The sequence below is a fragment of the Erinaceus europaeus genome, chromosome 7 (genome assembly GCF_950295315.1).
Source record: "Erinaceus europaeus chromosome 7, mEriEur2.1, whole genome shotgun sequence".
NCBI lineage: Eukaryota > Metazoa > Chordata > Mammalia > Eulipotyphla > Erinaceidae > Erinaceus > Erinaceus europaeus.
Window position 1 is genome coordinate 31,577,505 of NC_080168.1, and position 16,929 is coordinate 31,594,433.

At 40.0% G+C, this 16,929-nt stretch overlaps 1 protein-coding gene across 1 annotated transcript in view; it reads right to left on the reverse strand.

The window, feature by feature from the left end:
* Positions 1 to 16,929, reverse strand: part of NBEAL1 (neurobeachin like 1) — a 135,334-nt gene that overhangs the window by 6,811 nt on the left and 111,594 nt on the right. Inside the window, exons 45-47 of the mRNA XM_060194103.1 lie at positions 11,025 to 11,186; positions 9,053 to 9,201; positions 4,649 to 4,784 (exon numbers count right to left, since the gene is read on the reverse strand). Coding sequence (XP_060050086.1) covers positions 4,649 to 4,784; positions 9,053 to 9,201; positions 11,025 to 11,186 — 447 coding nt within the window. The remainder of the gene's footprint in view (positions 1 to 4,648; positions 4,785 to 9,052; positions 9,202 to 11,024; positions 11,187 to 16,929) is intronic.

Consider the following 16,929-nt stretch of genomic DNA (forward strand, 5'->3'; position numbering starts at 1 on the left):
AACAAGACAGGACTAGAATGACCACAGGAACCCAGTAAATCACCCGTGAGTACAAACAGGCGTGGCTGGTGACAGAGAGGAGAGAGGGGCCTAAGGAGAGATTGACTGCTAACAGTTCAACAGTTTATCAGTGGAGACACCACCTCCAGTCTGCTCCACAACAAGGGGACAGCTGAAGGGAGGAAAGGACTCCCCAGAGACTCACCAAGTGCAACTCTGAGTCTCCATTGCTACTACCCTCAGAATCTGGAGCAGCAACAGGGAGGGACACCAGGGGACAGAGATCTAACCGGGAAACTCAGGAGAAGACCTATACCTCAGTGGCATAGCTGAGGGGCTGTGAAAGTCTCTTTGCATAACCACTGGATTATCTCTGCCACACCCTGCTTTATCTCTTGGTCAGGAGTCAGTGATTAAGCTAAGAAGGCTATTGATAGTTTAAAAGCCCTCAGGCTCCCATAGCCTACAGGGAAGAAAAAAAAAAAGGCTTTTACACCACTGAGCTCCAACTCAGGGATTGAAAAAACTGTTAACTTCCACCACGATAAACCCTTTAATTAAATTACTTAGACACAAGTCAATCCAGGCAATAGTAATCAATAATTTGAAAAGTACTGATAAAGGGAACTCATAACATAATATTTAAAATGGTTAAAACAACAAGAAAAGATATTGGAGACTTGAACCAAGACAAGAGTCCAGCTAAAAGTCCTCCAGAAGGTGAAGCACAAAACAACCAGTTCAACATCCAAACATTAGCTAAGGAAATAATAATAGGAGTGAGTAAAGAATTTGAAAAAATTGTAATCAGAAATGCAGGAACAACAAATGAGAATATGGAAGAAAATTCTAATTATCTCATGGTTATTAGAGAGCTGAAAGCTGAAATCGCTGAGCTAAGAAGGCAACTAGCTGAACAAGCTAAAACAGTATCAGAGCAGGGCAACAAAATAGATGAACTCCAGAAAGCAGTAGAGGGCAGAGAGAATAGAATCTATGAGGCTGAAAACAGAATTAGCAAGAGTGAGGATGAATTAGAGACAACTAAAAAAGAAGTAAGAGATCTCAAAGAGATTAAGAGATGCTGAAAACAACAACAGAGTCCTATGGGATGACTTCAAAAGAAACAATATACGCATTATTGGCATACCAGAGGAAGAAAGAGAAGGAGAGGAAGAAAGCATTCTCCAGGCTATAATAGCTGAAAATTTCTCTAGTCTAGACAACACCAAAGACATAAAGATTCAAGAAGCCCAGAGGGTCCCTAACAGAATTAACCCAGACCTAAAGACACCAAGACATGTCATACTTAGAATGGAAAGGAATAAGGACAAAGAAAGGATCCTCAAGGCTGCAAGAGAAAAACAAAGAGTCACCTACAAAGGAAAACCCATAAGATTAGCAGCAGACTTCTCCATATAAACACTACAGGCCAGAAGAGAATGGCAAGATATCTATCGAGTGCTCAATGAGAAAGACTTTCAGCCAAGAATACTATATCCTGCTAGACTGTCATTCAGACTAGATGGAAGCATCAAAACCTTCTCAGACAAGCAACAGTTGAAGGAAGCAACCATCACCAAGCCTGCCCTGAAAGAAGTTCTGAAAGGTCTCCTATAAACAACCAGACCACTACAAATAGGACATATATCAAAACACTCTAAAACTCTACAAGAATGGCGTTAAAATATCTTCAATCTTTGATATCAATAAATGTCAATGGCCTGAATTCACCTATTAAAAGACACAGAGTAGGAAGATGGATCAGAAAACACAACCCAACAATATGTTGTCTACAGGAAACTCACCTAACTCAACAAGACAAACACAGACTTAAAGTGAAAGGATGGAAAACTATCATACAAGCCAATGGCCCACCAAAAAGGGCAGGAACAGCTATTCTCATATCTGACATGATAAGACTTTAAAATAGATAAGATTAAAAAAGATAGGAATGGACACTTAATGCTCAGAGGATCAGTCAATCAAGAGGACTTAACAATTATTAATATCTATGCACCCAATGAGAAGCCATCTAAATACATCAAACTTCTACTGAAAGAGCTACAGCAATATATTAACAGTAACACAATCATAGTAGGGGACTTCAACACCCCACTCTCTCAACTTGACAGATCATCCAGGAAGAAAATCAATAAAGACATAAGGGAGCTAAATGAAGAGATAGATAAACTAGAACTATTGGACATTTTCAGAGTCATTCATCCCAAGAAACTGGAATACACATTTTACTCAAATCCACATGGATCATTCTCAAGGATAGACCATATGTTAGGCCACAAAGACAGCATCAGCCAATTCAAGAGCACTGAAATCATCCCAAGCATCTTCTCAGACCACAGTGGAATTAAACTAACATTTAACAATCAACAAAAGATCAGTAACAGTCCCAAAATGTGGAAGCTCAACAGTACACTTCTTAACAACTTCTGGGTCAAAGAGGAAATCAAGGAAGAAATCAAAGTGTTTCGAGAGTTCAATGAAAATGAAGACACAAGCTATCAAAATATTTGGGACACAGCTAAAGCAGTCCTAAGAGGGAAGTTCATAGCTATACAAGCACACATTAGGAAACAAGAAAAGGCACAAATAAACAGCCTGATTGCACATCTTAAAGACCTAGAAGAAGAACAACAAAGGAATCCTAAAGCAACCAGAAGGACAGAAATTACTAAAGTTAGGGCAGAAATAAATAACATTGAGAATAGGAAAACCATACAAAAGATCAATGAAAGTAAATGTTGGTTCTTCGAAAGAGTAAACAAAATCGACAAACCTTTAGCCAGACTCACAAAACAAAAAAGGGAGAAGACCCAAATAAATCGGATAGTAAATGAAAGAGGGGAAATCACAACAGACACTACAGAAATTCAACATATCATGTGAGGCTTCTATGAACAATTATATGCCACCAAGCTAGAGAACCTGGAAGAAATGAATGATTTCCTAGATACCTACCAACTTCCAAAACTAAGTCAAGAGGAAGTGGATAACATGAACAGGCCCATCACAGCTAATGAAATTGAAACAGTTATCAAAAATCTTCCCAAAAATAAAAGTCCTGGACCAGATGGTTTTACAAATGAATTCTACAAAACTTTTAAAAGTCTTCCAGAAGATTGAAGACACTGGAATACTCCCTGCCAGCTTCTATGAAGCCAACATCACCCTGATACCAAAAGCAGACAGGGACACAACCAAAATAGAAAACTACAGACCAATATCTCTGATGAACACAGATGCGAAAATATTGAACAAAATTCTAGCCAACAGGATACAGCAGTATATCAAAAAGATTGTTCATCATGACCAAGTGGGGTTTATCCCAGGCATGCAAGGTTGGTTTAATATACGTAAATCAATCAATGTGATCCACCACATCAACAAAAGCAAGACCAAAAACCACATGGTCATATCAATAGATGCAGAGAAAGCCTTTGACAAAATACAACATCCCTTTATGATCAAAACACTACAAAAAATGGGAATAGATGGAAAATTCCTGAAGATAGTGGAGTCTATACATAGCAAACCTACAGCCAACATCATACTCAATGGTGAAAAACTGGAAGCATTTCCACTCAGATCAGGTACTAGACAGGGCTGCCCACTATCACCATTACTATTCAACATAGTGTTGGAAGTTCTTGCCATAGCAATCAGGCAGGAGCAAGGAATTAAAGGCATACAGATTGGAAGAGAAGAAGTCAAACTCTCCTTATTTGCAGATGACATGATAGTATACATGGAAAAACCTAAGGAATCCAGCAAGAAGCTTTTGGAAATCATCAGGCAATACAGTAATGTGTCAGGCTATAAAATTAACATTCAAAAGTCAGTGGCATTCCTCTATGCAAACACTAAGTTAGAAGAAATTGAAATCCAGAAATCAGTTCCTTTTTGTATAGCAACAAAAACAATAAAATATCTAGGAGTAAACCTAACCAAAGAAGTGAAAGACTTGTATACTGAAAATTATGAGTCACTACTCAAAGAAATTGAAAAAGACACAAAGAAGTGGAAAGATATTCCATGTTAATGGGTTGGAAGAATTAACATCATCAAAATGAATATATTACCCAGAGCCATCTACAAATTTAATGCTATCCCCATCAAGATCCCAAGCACATTTTTTAGGAGAATAGAAAAAATGCTACAAATATTTATCTGGAACCAGAAAAGACCTAGAATTGCCAAAACAATCTTGAGAAAAAAGAACAGAACCGGAGGCATCACACTCCCAGATCTCAAACTGTACATGTGCTGCCAGGGACTGAACTCAAGACCTCATGCATGTTTGAGAGTCTAGTGCCTTAGCCACTGCGCCACCTCCCGGACCATGCCAATTGGGTTTTCAATTATAATAATAATAATATATTTACTCTTGAATACTAGCTTTATCTGCTCTTCATTTATGGACTCCTTTAAAAACTGAATTAAAATTAATTTCATATGAGAGAGATAGGCGAGAGAGGCCAGAGCAGCACTTTGGAGTATGTGTTGCCAGGAATTGAACTAAGCATCTTCAAAGTTCAGGGGCATCTGAGGCAACTCCTGGACAGAGCGAAGGCAGATTAGTGGACTCCTTGATATTCTGAGGAATCAAAGTCCTGAGGCTAGATCTTACCTCAGCTGGCTTGCCGACACCTACTACAATCAGTTTGCCGTCTTCTAATCCTACAAGGATATGGCTGGATTCTTTGGTTACACAAACACAATGGATAGGCAATCGCATGAATAATGGATTGATGCTGAGATTCAAGCTAGAACAGAAAAAAAAAAAACCCCACAAATGACTGCATGGATATGTAATGGCTTCACAGAATTTCATACTAAGATGATGATAATGATCTAGTTTGCATTTTATTTTGCATATTTGAGAACTTGGCAGGTTCAGAAAATCTGGGAGACTCACACACAGTTCCACACATTTATAGCATTACTCAAAATAGTGAATAGGCCTTTTCTTCATTCTCAGCATGCTTTTCTTCTAACAAAATGACTCTCACCAAAATGAGTCTTTGTTGGTTAATAGATAGAAACTGGATAAAGGGGCCTGGTGGTGGCACACCTGGTTAAGCAAACATGTCATCAGGGGGTTGGGGTCAAGCTCCTGGTCCCCACCTAAAGGGGTGAAGACTCACGAGCAGTGAAACAGGGCTCTAGGTCTCTCTCTCCCCCTTCGCCCCCTTTTTAATCTTTATTTATTTTTTGGATAGAGACAGCCAGAAATTGAGAGGAAGGAGGAAGATAGGGAGACAGAGAGATACCTGCAGCCCTGCTTCAACACTTGTAAAGCTTTCCCCGTTGGTGGGGACCAGGGGCTTGAACCTGGGTCCTTGTGCACTGTAACATGTGCACTCAACCAGGTGCATTACCATCCATCCCCTTCTCTCTCCCCTTTCAATTTCTCTCTGTCCTATCAAATGAAGAAAAAAAAAAAAAAAGGCCACCAGGCGAGTTGAATTCATTGTGCAGGTACTGAGCCCCACTGATAGCCCTAGTGGCAATTAAAGAAAGAAGAAATTGGATGAAAAGGGTAAACACACAAAGTGTGTGTGTGTGTGTGTGTGTGTGTGTGTGTTTAGAGAAGGTGAGGTAAATAAAAATTAGTTTATTTGCTTTATTGTTATTATTAACTTATTTGATGGTCATCACTGAGGTTTTAATGTTCTAGGCCAATCTTTTCCGATTGAAAGAAAGACCAATCAACCAGCCATAGCCCTGAAGCTTTTCCCAGTGTGGTGGGGGTGGCTTAAACATGGGTCAATGCATGGCAGCTTACCAGAAAAGCTATCTTCCAGTCCCTATATGCTTTCTTAAAAGATGTAACATAGGGCTGGAATATGGCTCTATGGATAAAACACACACTTTACTGTGTGAAGCCCTGGTTCAAGCCCTAGTTCTCAATGGGAACAGCACAGATGGTAAGGGAACTCCACTTAAGTACTTTGGTGTTTCTCTCTCTCTCTTCTCTTTTAGTTTGTCTCTATTTCTTTTTTTAAATGTAGAATGAGTGGTCCGGGAAGTGGCACAGTGATAAAACTTTGGACTCTCAAACATGAGGTCCTGAGTTCGATCCCCGGCAGCACATGTGCCAGAGTGATGTCTGGTTCTTTTTTTTTTTTTTAAATTTAAATTAAATTAAGTTAATTTTAATTAAACGACAACTATTAATGTGGGGGGAGTCCTGCTCATTTTCTTTTAATCACTTGTGCATTTAGTGGCACACTGTCAGTGATGTCTGGTTCTTTCTCTCTCCTCCTATCTTTCTCATAAATAAATAAAATATTTTTAAAAATGTAGAATGAACATTGGGCTGGAGAATTGGCTTGCTGTTATGAAGCATGTGCCAGTTTTTGGGATAAATTACCAGCACTGCACTTGAAAAAGGTAACAGAGTCAAGAGAGACAGGGCATCCAGTAAAGTAGTAGACATGCAAGACTGAGGTTCCATGTTCAATCCCTGGCACTAGCATATACCTGAGCTTAGCAGACCCCTGGCCTTTCTCTTTATCCCTCTCTTTCCTCATGAAAATAAATATTTTTAAAGTGTAAGGTATTAAAATTTGAAATGCATAATATCTATAAATGCAATGATATAGAAACTTAATATTCCATTAAGAAAAATGTGCATAGCTTTTAAGACAGAAAATAAAGAATTCTTTTTTTATTTCCCTCCACAGTTATTGCCGGGACTCGGTGCCTGCACCAAAAATCCACTGCTCCTGGAGACCATTTTTTAAAAATTATTATTGTTGTTGTTGTTATTGATGTCATTGTTGTTGGATAGGACACAGAGGAATGGAGAGAGGGGGTGAAGGCAGAAAGGGGGAGAAAAAGACACCTGCAGACATGCTTCACCACCTGTAAAGCGACTCCCCTGCAGGTGGGGGGGGGCTTGAACCGGGATCCTTAGGACGGTCCTTGTGCTTTGCCTCACATGAGCTTAACCCGCTGCACTACCACCCAACTCCCAGAGAATGATGAATTCTATGACATATGTGCTAAATTTACATTAAGCTGCTAAAAGATCCTGTTCAGTCTTCTAGTTTTGGATTTCTACAACAATATTCAGAAGCCAGGCTTATAAAATAAAATACTGGAAAGATATATTGGAATGGATCTTAACAGTCTATCATAGAACATGACAAATAGGACAAATGAAATACAAAAGTAGGAAGGAGTTATTGGTAGAGAATGAATCTAATTTGCATGCAGTTCAAACAAAAAAAAAACCTGAATGAGGAAATTTTTTTTCCTTTGCCTCCAGGGTTATTTATTGCTGGGGCTCCATACCTGCACTCGGAATCCACTGCCCCTGGAGGCCAATTCCCCCATTTTTGTTGCCCTTGTTGTTATTATTGCTGTTGCTTTTGTTGTAGAGGACAGAGAGAAATCGAGAGAAGAGGGGAAAACAGAGAGGGGGAGAGAAAGATAGACACCTGCAGATCTGCTTCACTGTTTGTGAAGCGACCTCTCTGCCAGGTGGGGAGCCAGCAGCTTGAACCGGGATCCTTAAGCCGGTCCTTGCACATTGCGTCATATGTGCTTAACCCATTGAGCAACCACCCGGACGCTGAGGAAAATATTTTTTAAAAGTATTTTGGGAGTCGGGTGGTAGCGCAGTGGGTTAAGTGCACATGGTGCAAAGCACAAGGTCTGATGGAAGGATCCTGGTTCGAGCCCCTGGCTTCCCACCTGCAGGGGAGTCGCTTCACAGGTGCTGAAACAGGTCTGCAGGTGTCTTTCTCTCCCCCTCTCTGTCTTCTCCTCTTCTCTCCATTTCTCTCTGTCCTATCCAACAACGACGACATCAACAACAATAATAACTACAACAACAATAAAAAAAACAAGGGCAACAAAAAGGAAATAAATATTGAAAAAAAAAAGAAAGTAATATTTTGTAGAGGTACCAAAAAACAGTAAGTTATAATAAAAAATTTAAAAAGGGAAGAAAAGAACGTATTTGAAACATATCACGGTGTATACATAAGCTAGCATGTATAAAGAATGCACATACCCTTTCCTTTCATTGGATTAAATAACAGAAGTCTCCAAACATTTTATATGCATTTTATATATACAATCATGAACAGATATATGAAAATATTTTAGAGTTTCTCACAATTGAAATTGTATCATCAAATTCTTCATAAAAATTCAAGCTCTAATCAGAAAAAATTCCAAATCTATAATCCAGATTTGGTATGATGAAAGATTTTTACTTGCTTTCTACTTGAAATTCTTTGGAAAAATAGTGGTAGAATAAAAATTAAAAAGCATTCTATAATTAAAATGTACACATGGGAGTCGGGTGATAGCGCAGCAGGTTAAGCACAGGTGGCATAAAGTGCAAGGACCAATGTAAGGATCCCGGTTCAAGCCCCTGGCCCCACCTGCAGGGGCGTCACTTCACAAGCAGTGAAGCAGGTCTGCAGGTGTCTTTCTTTCTCTTCCTCTCTCTGTCCTATTCAACAACGATGACAACAAAAATAACTACAACAATAAAATAAGGGCAACAAAACGGAATAAATAAATATTTTTAAAAATGTGCACATATATTTTTGTCTACTAGTCCAAAAATATTTTAGCTTTATCTATTCATTTTCATAGTAGTTAAAAAGGATATTTACAGAAGTTGGGTGGTAGTGCAGCAAGTTAAGCACACTTGGCGCAAAGTGCAAGGACTGGTCCAAGGACCTGCAGGGAATTCGCTTCACAGGCAGTGAAGCAGATCTGCAGGTGTCTATCTTTCTCTCACCTTCTCTGTCTTCCCATCCTCTCTCCATTTCTCTCTGTCCTACCTAAGGACGATGACATCAATAGCAACAACAATAATAACTACAACAACAATAAAAAAACAAAAAACAAGGGCAACAAAAGAGAAAATAAGTAAAAAAGTAAAAAAAGGATATTTACAATATATGATAAAACAAAGGATCAGAAATTATACTGTTCACTGCCATGAGAGGTTGAGAGTCCTGCCACATTTTCCTAAGTAATTACTTCAATAGTTCCTGCTATTTACCTGTAGAGATCTCTTATGGACAGATATCCTTGTGAGCTGCCCATAACAATGTGTTCTCCAACTATGCAGATATCTGATACTTGTTCTGTCAGAGTTTGAGATCCCAGATACTTGCCATTGATAGAAAACAAATGCAATGCATTCTTATCCTGCAGTAATTAAATGAAGGGAATTTAATGGTTACAACTGTTTTAACATGGGAAATTACGACTATGACAAAACTGTGACTATGACTATGACAAAATGAGTATGAGGTTTAAATTTTGGGAGAAACAGCCTATATTTGAAGAGAAAGTGTAGATGCTGGTAATGATAATAACAATGTTGCTAATAATGATTATAATGGCAGTTAGTATTTTGCAGCCAAGTTTCTTCCCCGCAGGCATCATACCTGCACATGAGGGTGAGAGACATAACAGGAAAGGTAAGACAGAGAGAGAAGGAGAGGGGGGGAGGGAGGGGGATAGAGGGGGAGGGAGAGGGGGGGGAGAGAGAGGAGAAGGGAGGGAGAGAGAGAGAGAGAGAGAGGGAGGGAGAGAGAGGGAGAGAGAGAGAGAGGGAGGGAGAGAGAGGGAGAGAGAGAGAGAGGGAGGGAGAGAGAGGGAGAGAGAGAGAGAGGGAGGGAGAGAGAAGCATAAGAGAGAAGCACTGCTGCTCCACTGCTCGGGACTTCTCCTCATGCAGGTATCTCAAGTGGTGGCTCGGGTTGGACAAAGCTCCTCGTGCATGGAAAGTATGCATTCTACCAGATGAGCTACCTATAAACCTCCAAATTATAAAAAAGTGATATTTACAATATATGATACTGTCGAGTAAATGAGTACTAGCTAACACTCATACCTACAAAAAGAAATTAAAATCTTACCCAGTCAAAAAAAAATCCTATATTTTAAGACCAAACACTCTTAATTTTTAAAAAATTTTACCAACAAACAGAAATAAACACACAATTCAGGACTTATACAGAGATAATTCAATTTGGTTATAATTTAAACTCAAGCTTATGAAGGCCCTTATAGTCAGGAAATATTTTTGTTTAGATTAGTTGCAATCCACCAAACAAAATACAAACACGAGGCCACAACTGTGGTTGGGATCCATCTGATGGTAAGAATGATCAAACTAGGGGCTGGGTGGTGGTTCACCTGGCTGAGTGCACATGTTACAGGGCACAAGGACATAAGTTTGAGTCCATAGTCCCTACCTGCAGGGGGGAAGCTTCACAAGTGGTGAAGCAGGGCTACATGGGTCTCCCCCGCCATGTCTTTTAAATTTTTTTTTAATTATTTATTATTGGCCGCAGAGAAAATTTGGGAGGGGAGTGGGAGATAGAGAAGGAAAGAGACAGAGAGACACCTGCAGCCCTGCTTCACCACTCTTGACGCTTCCTCCCACAGGGGCTTGAACCTGTGTCCTTGTGTACTATAATGTATGTGTTCAACCAGGAGTGCCACTGCCTCGCCACGGTCTCTCCCTCTCAATCTCCCTCTTCCCTCTTGATTTCTGGCTGTCTTTATCCAGTAAGTAAATAAAGATAATTTAAAAATTAAAAAAAAAAAAAAAGAATGATCAAACTAGGAGCCTTATAGTGGGGCACCTGACTTGAATGCACACATTACAGTGCTCAAGGACCCAGGTTCAATCCTCCCCCCACCCCGAGCCCTACCTGCAGGGAAGAAGCTGGTGAAGGAACGTTGCAGGTCAGGTTCTCTCTCTGCCCCCCACCTCCTCTCCTATTCCTTCTAAATCCCTCCCTTCTCTCTCAACTTCTCTATGTCTCTATATAAAATAAATAAAATAAATATATTTTTAAAAGAGTGAGCACATTGAATGATGACAGGAAAACAGTCCCCAAAATAAGGTGTTTGTGTCTTCCTTAGCATGACATATATACGTATGAAATCCATTCTTATCTGTTTGAATAATGGGAAAGACAAGTTTATAGTATAGTCCTAGTGCAAGTATTACATACCTTGAGGGTAGTTTTTTCTTCAATACTGGAGTAGATAACAATATGTCCTTCCCAAGATATTGCCAAATTAGGAATGGTTATGAGTAAAGAACTCTCACAAGGTGGTCGTAAAGTCCTCATGTATTGACCTTTCTGAACAGTATGTATAATCACCGTGCCATCCTATACACACAAAAATTAGGGGGAAAAAAAGGTGGAGGATAGATCAAATAAAGATATGTGGAAAAAGAACTGAGAAATAATCATTCTACCAAGGACACATTAGGCAAAAATTCCAAAGTTAATATTTCAAAGATTTCATAGAATACCACTTTCCCTAGTAAGATCAATAAAGTCCCCAACTTGAAGCAATCATGTTGAGATAAAGCCAAAACAGAAGGACAGACTGCAGATGATCTCACCTATAGTTGGAACTTAAGAAATAAGGACAGAAAGGGAAACCATGAAGTGAAACTTGGATTGAGTGGAATGTATTGCAATAAAACAAAGGACTCTGGGAAAAGAGAGGAAGGAATGGGATAGACAGTGCACTGGGATCTTGGTGCATCATGGTAGAAAATGACTTTAGTCTACAGTGACAGTGCTTTGCAGACACTTATCTTGGGGAGCTGAGAAATTGTACCCATATGTCAACAACCATACGGTAAACCATTCACACCCTCATTAAACTCATAAATTAAAATAAAATTACTGCCCAGTCTCAGATGGCTTCACTAATGAATTCTGTGAGACTTGTAAAAGAACTGACGCCTATTCTCCTCAAACTATTCCAGAAAATTGTAGAAGGGCAAACTACCAAACATGTTCTATGAGGCAAACATCACTTTGATCTCCAAAGCAGGGAAGGAATTTACCAGAAAAGAAAACTATAGACCTATATCCCTGAAGAACATTGATGTAAAACATCATGAACAAGATCTTAGCAAATCAACTTCAACAACATATCAAGGAAATAACTCACAAGACCAAATGGGATTCATCCCTGGGAAACAGGGATGGTTCAACATCTGCAAATCAATCAATGTAATTCCTCATATCAACAAAAAGAAAGATAAAAATCACATGGTGGTGTCTGGGCGGTAGCGCAACAGGTTAAGAGCACATGATGTGAAGTGCAAGGACAGACACAAGGATCTTGGTTTGAGCCCCCAGCTCCCCACCTTCAGGGGAGTCGCTTCACAGGCAGTGAAGCAGTTCTGCAGGTGTCTATCTTTCTCTCCCCTCTGTCTTCCCCTCCTCTCTCCATTTCTCTCTAACAACAATGACAGCAATAATAATAACCACAACAATGATAAAACAACAAGGGCAACAAAAGGGAAAGAAAATGACCTCTGGGAGCAGTAGATCAGTAGTGCAGGCACTGAGCCCCAGTAATAACCCTGAAGGGAAAAAAAAAATCACATGGTCCTATCAATTGATGCTGAAAAGGCATCTGACAAGGTCCAACACCCATTTATGATAAAGACCCCCCCCCAGAAACTGGGAATAGGACCATTCTTCAACATAATAAAGACTATTTACTACAAAACCACAGCTATCATCATTCTCAATGAGGAAAAGCTGAAGGCTTTCCCCCTAAAATCAGGAACTGGACAAGGATGCCCACTATCTGCACTGTTATTTAGCAAAGCTCTTGAGGTCCTCGCCACTGCAGTCAGACAGGAAAGAGATTTCAAAGGCATACAGATTGGAAAAGAAGAAACCAAACTATCACTATTTGCTGAAGACATGGTATTATACTTGGAGAACTCCAAAGGCTCCAATAAAAAATTACTGGAAATAATTAGTAAATTCAATAAAATTAGCAAAGAACCTGTGGCATTTCTGTATACAAATAAGGAGTCAGAGGAAAGGAAGAGACTCAGTTTCGCTTACAATCAGACTTAAAAAGACAAAATACCGGGGGTGAATCTCATAGAGGAGGTGAAGGACCTTGTAAGTGAAAACTATAGGAACATGCTAGAAGAAATAGAGAAGGACACAAAGAAGTGGAAGAACATTTCTTGTTCCTGGATTGAAAGAATAAACATTATTAAAATGTACATTCTACCAAAAGCTATCTATAATTTCAATGCAATCCTTATCAGAATGCCAATGACATTTAAAACATTTTTTGCATTTATTTAATTATTGGACAGAGACAGCCAGAAATTAAGAGGGAAGGGAGTAACAGAGAGGGAGAGAAACAGAGAGATACCTGCAGCACTGCTTCGCTACTTGCAAAGCTTTCCCCCTGCAGGTGGGGACCGGGGGCTCAAACCTGGGTCCTTGAGCACTGTAACGTGTGCGCTCAACCAGGTGCACCACCAGCCTATGACATTTTTCAAGCAAACTGAACAAAAATTTGCCCAAAAATTTGTGTGGAGCCACAAAAGGCCATGAATTGACAAAGTACTTCTGAGAAAAAAGGAAAAATATAAGATTTTTATTCTTTTATAAGATTTTATTTATTAATTGGAAAGATGAGAGAGAGAGAACCAGACATCACTCTGGTACATGTGCTGCCAGGGATCAAACTCAGGAACTCATGCTTGAGAGTCCAATGCTTTATCCATTGCTCCATCTCCTGGACCAAAAAAGGGAAAAATATGGAGGTATCATGCTCCCTAACTTCAGTTTATACTACAAAGTGATAGTAATCAAAATGTCATGATAATAAAATAAAAATAGATGCTTGGATCAATGAAGCAGAATTAAAAGCCCAGAAATAAGCTCACACGTATACAGCCATCTAAGCTATGACACAGGGTCTAAAACCATAAAGAAGTGGCATAAAGAAGTTCTCTTCAATCGATGGTGCTGGGAAAATTGGACAGCCATATGTAGAAAAATGAAATTAGACCACTCCCAACACCATACACCAAGGTCAAATCAAAATCGATTAAAGATCTAGATAACAGACCAGAAACTAAAATTTATAGAAGAAAATGTCAAAGATGTACTTGGAGATTCAACCTTCTAGGCTTGGGAAATGAAAACAAAAGTAAGTAAGTGGGATTACATGAAACTAAAATGCTCCTACACATCGAAAGCAAACTACACAAGGATAACCAGGCAACAGAGAAAAATGGGAGAAGAGATTTGCAAATCACACATGAGACAAGTGACTGATATTAAACACCTATACACAATCTACAAAAGAAGCAAACATAACCCAAGGGGGCTGTGCAGTAGCGCAGTGGGTTAAGCTCACATGGTGCGAAGTGCGAGGACTGGCATAAGGATCCTGGTTCCAGCCGCTGGCTCCCCACCTGCAGGGGGGGGTCACTTCACAAGCGGTGAAGCAGGTCTGCAGGTGTCTATCTTTCACTCCTCCTCTGTCTTCCCTTTCCCTCTCCATTTCTCTCTGTCCTATCAAACAACAACGATAGCAATAGCAACATCACCAATAAACAAGGGCAACAAAAGGGGAAAAAATAGCCTCCAAGAGCAACGGATTCATAGTGCAGGCACTGAACCCCAGCGATAAGCCCGACCCTGGAGGCAAAAAAAAAAAAAAAGGAAAAGAAAAAAAAAAAGAGAGAGAAGCAAACAGAACTCACAGACACATGAAGAAATGCTTCACTTCACTTATTATTAGAGAAATGCAAACTCAAACTACACCGAGATAGCATCTCACACCTGAGACAATGGTTTACATCAATAAACCAGGAAATGACATGTGTTGGGAGACTGTGGACAAAAGGGAACTTTGATACATTTCTGGTGAGAATGCAAACTGGTATAACCCCTTTGGAAAACTGTGTTCTTCAACAAATAAAAATGGAAGTATCGGGGGCCAGGCAGCAGCATGGTGGGTTAAGCACACATGGCACAAAGCAAAAGGACCAGTACAAGGATCCGAGTTCGAGAGCCCAGTTCCCCATCTTCAGAGGAGTCGCTTCACAAGCAGTGAAGCAGGTCTGCAAGTGTCTATCTTTCTCTCCTCCGTCTTCCCGTCTTCTCTGGATTTCTCTCTGTCCTATCCAACAACAATGACAACAATAACAACAACAACAATAAACAACAAGGGCAACAAAAGGGGAAAAAATGGCCTCCAGGAGCAGTGGCACCAAGGAGCCCCAGCAATAACTCTGGAGGCAAAAAAAAGGAAGTACCTTATGATCCAGCAATACTACTCTTGGGCATTTATCCAAAGAACACTCAAACACCAAAAAGATATATATACGCCTATGTTCATAGCAGTGCAATTCGTAATAGCTAAAGCCTGGAAGCAACCCAGGTGCCCAACAACAGATGAGTGGCTGAGAAAGCTGTGGTATATATACACAATGGAATACTATGCAGCTATCAAGAACAATGAACCCACCTTCTCTGGCACATCTTGGATGGAGCTAGAAAGAATTATGTTAAGTGAGCTAAGTCAGAAAGATAAAGATGAGTATGGCATGAACCCACCCATAAACAGAAGTTGAGAAAGAAAAACAGAAAGGGAAACTCTAAGCAGGATTTGACTGAATTTGTAGTAGTGCACCAAAGTAAAAATTCTGGGTTGAGGGTGGATGTTCGGCTTCACTCATCGGGGAAGGAAGGGGAGGATGGGATGGGACACAGTCTTTTGGTGGTGGGAATGCTGTTTATGTACACTCCTATTAACTCGTAGTCATATAAATCACTATTTATTAATATGAGAGGGGAAAATTGATTGAATGTCTCAAACTTTTTAATGAACAGACCATAGGCTGAGTCTTTGATATGTTGACTCTCTTAAAAGCTTAGACCAGGGAGAACAGAAGCAACCGGTGGCACAGCTATACACAAATAATGTCAAAGGACATAAATTATGGTGGTGATGTGTATGATACAGCAAATCCTAACAAAGGGACTTTTCAAAGTTAACCTAATCACCAAATAATGTGATTATAGCAATAACTATCTAATGTCCTCTTAAACCCTATGACAGCAGAAACCTCCCACTTCCTCTATAGAGCCTATATTTCCCCCAGTCCTAGAACCTCTAGGGTGGGGTTCACTTTCCTGCATGCTTCTCTCAATTTATACCAAATGATATTGCACCTGCTGATCCCAACCTAATCAATTCAATGAGTACCATCTCGGTATGCTTCACTTCAGTCTGTGTCCAGAGACATCAGGTGTGGATATCAACCCTTCACCCTCATTATGTGGGTGAGACCTTTCCTTTCATAGGATTCTCAAATTCCATTCCAGGTGGTTCACTTCCTAACAAAGTCCCAATACCTAGATATAGACCAGGTCCCATGAGATAGGGCATATGTTCACATGTATCCACAAATTAGTGTAAAATATATACCTGAAAGCAAAAGTACACAATAGTCTGCAGTGAGTCAGAATAAAGTTAATAATGAAATAGTGTCTACTTAGACTTAGATACCCTCCTCACCTACTTCCTATTATATTTCCCTCACTCACTCCAAAGCTAACCTTATCAAAGCAAGGACTACAAAAGCTGAATAAGGGCAAGAGACTGGCATATTTTAACGATGACTCTTTAGTCACTATCAGGCCACCCCATCAGCTGGGCCCTATTTGTGGAGTCCTGAGATTCCCAAACAGACACGATGGGCCTAGACCTCAAATAACCCCCTCTCTCCATTGTTACCGGTAATCTCTATCAGGAACAACAAAACAGACCCCTTTGTGGGCCCCCATAGGTCCTTGCCCTCAACTTGGATCAACAACGGTAGAGAATGTTCCATCCTCTGAAAGGAGGCTGGACAACATACTCTATGCTACACATGAGGAAGATTGGTCCTGAAATTGGGGCAGCTTGGAACATTCCCACTGATGACCACAGAATGTGAGCTTGGCTCTACAGGGATGCAGAGGTTATATAGGTTCCTAAGCTGCATATGGGCCCCAGATCAGATCAAGTCGATGGGGTTTATAGTCAACAATATGTATACACCTTTCCCATATTAGGGAG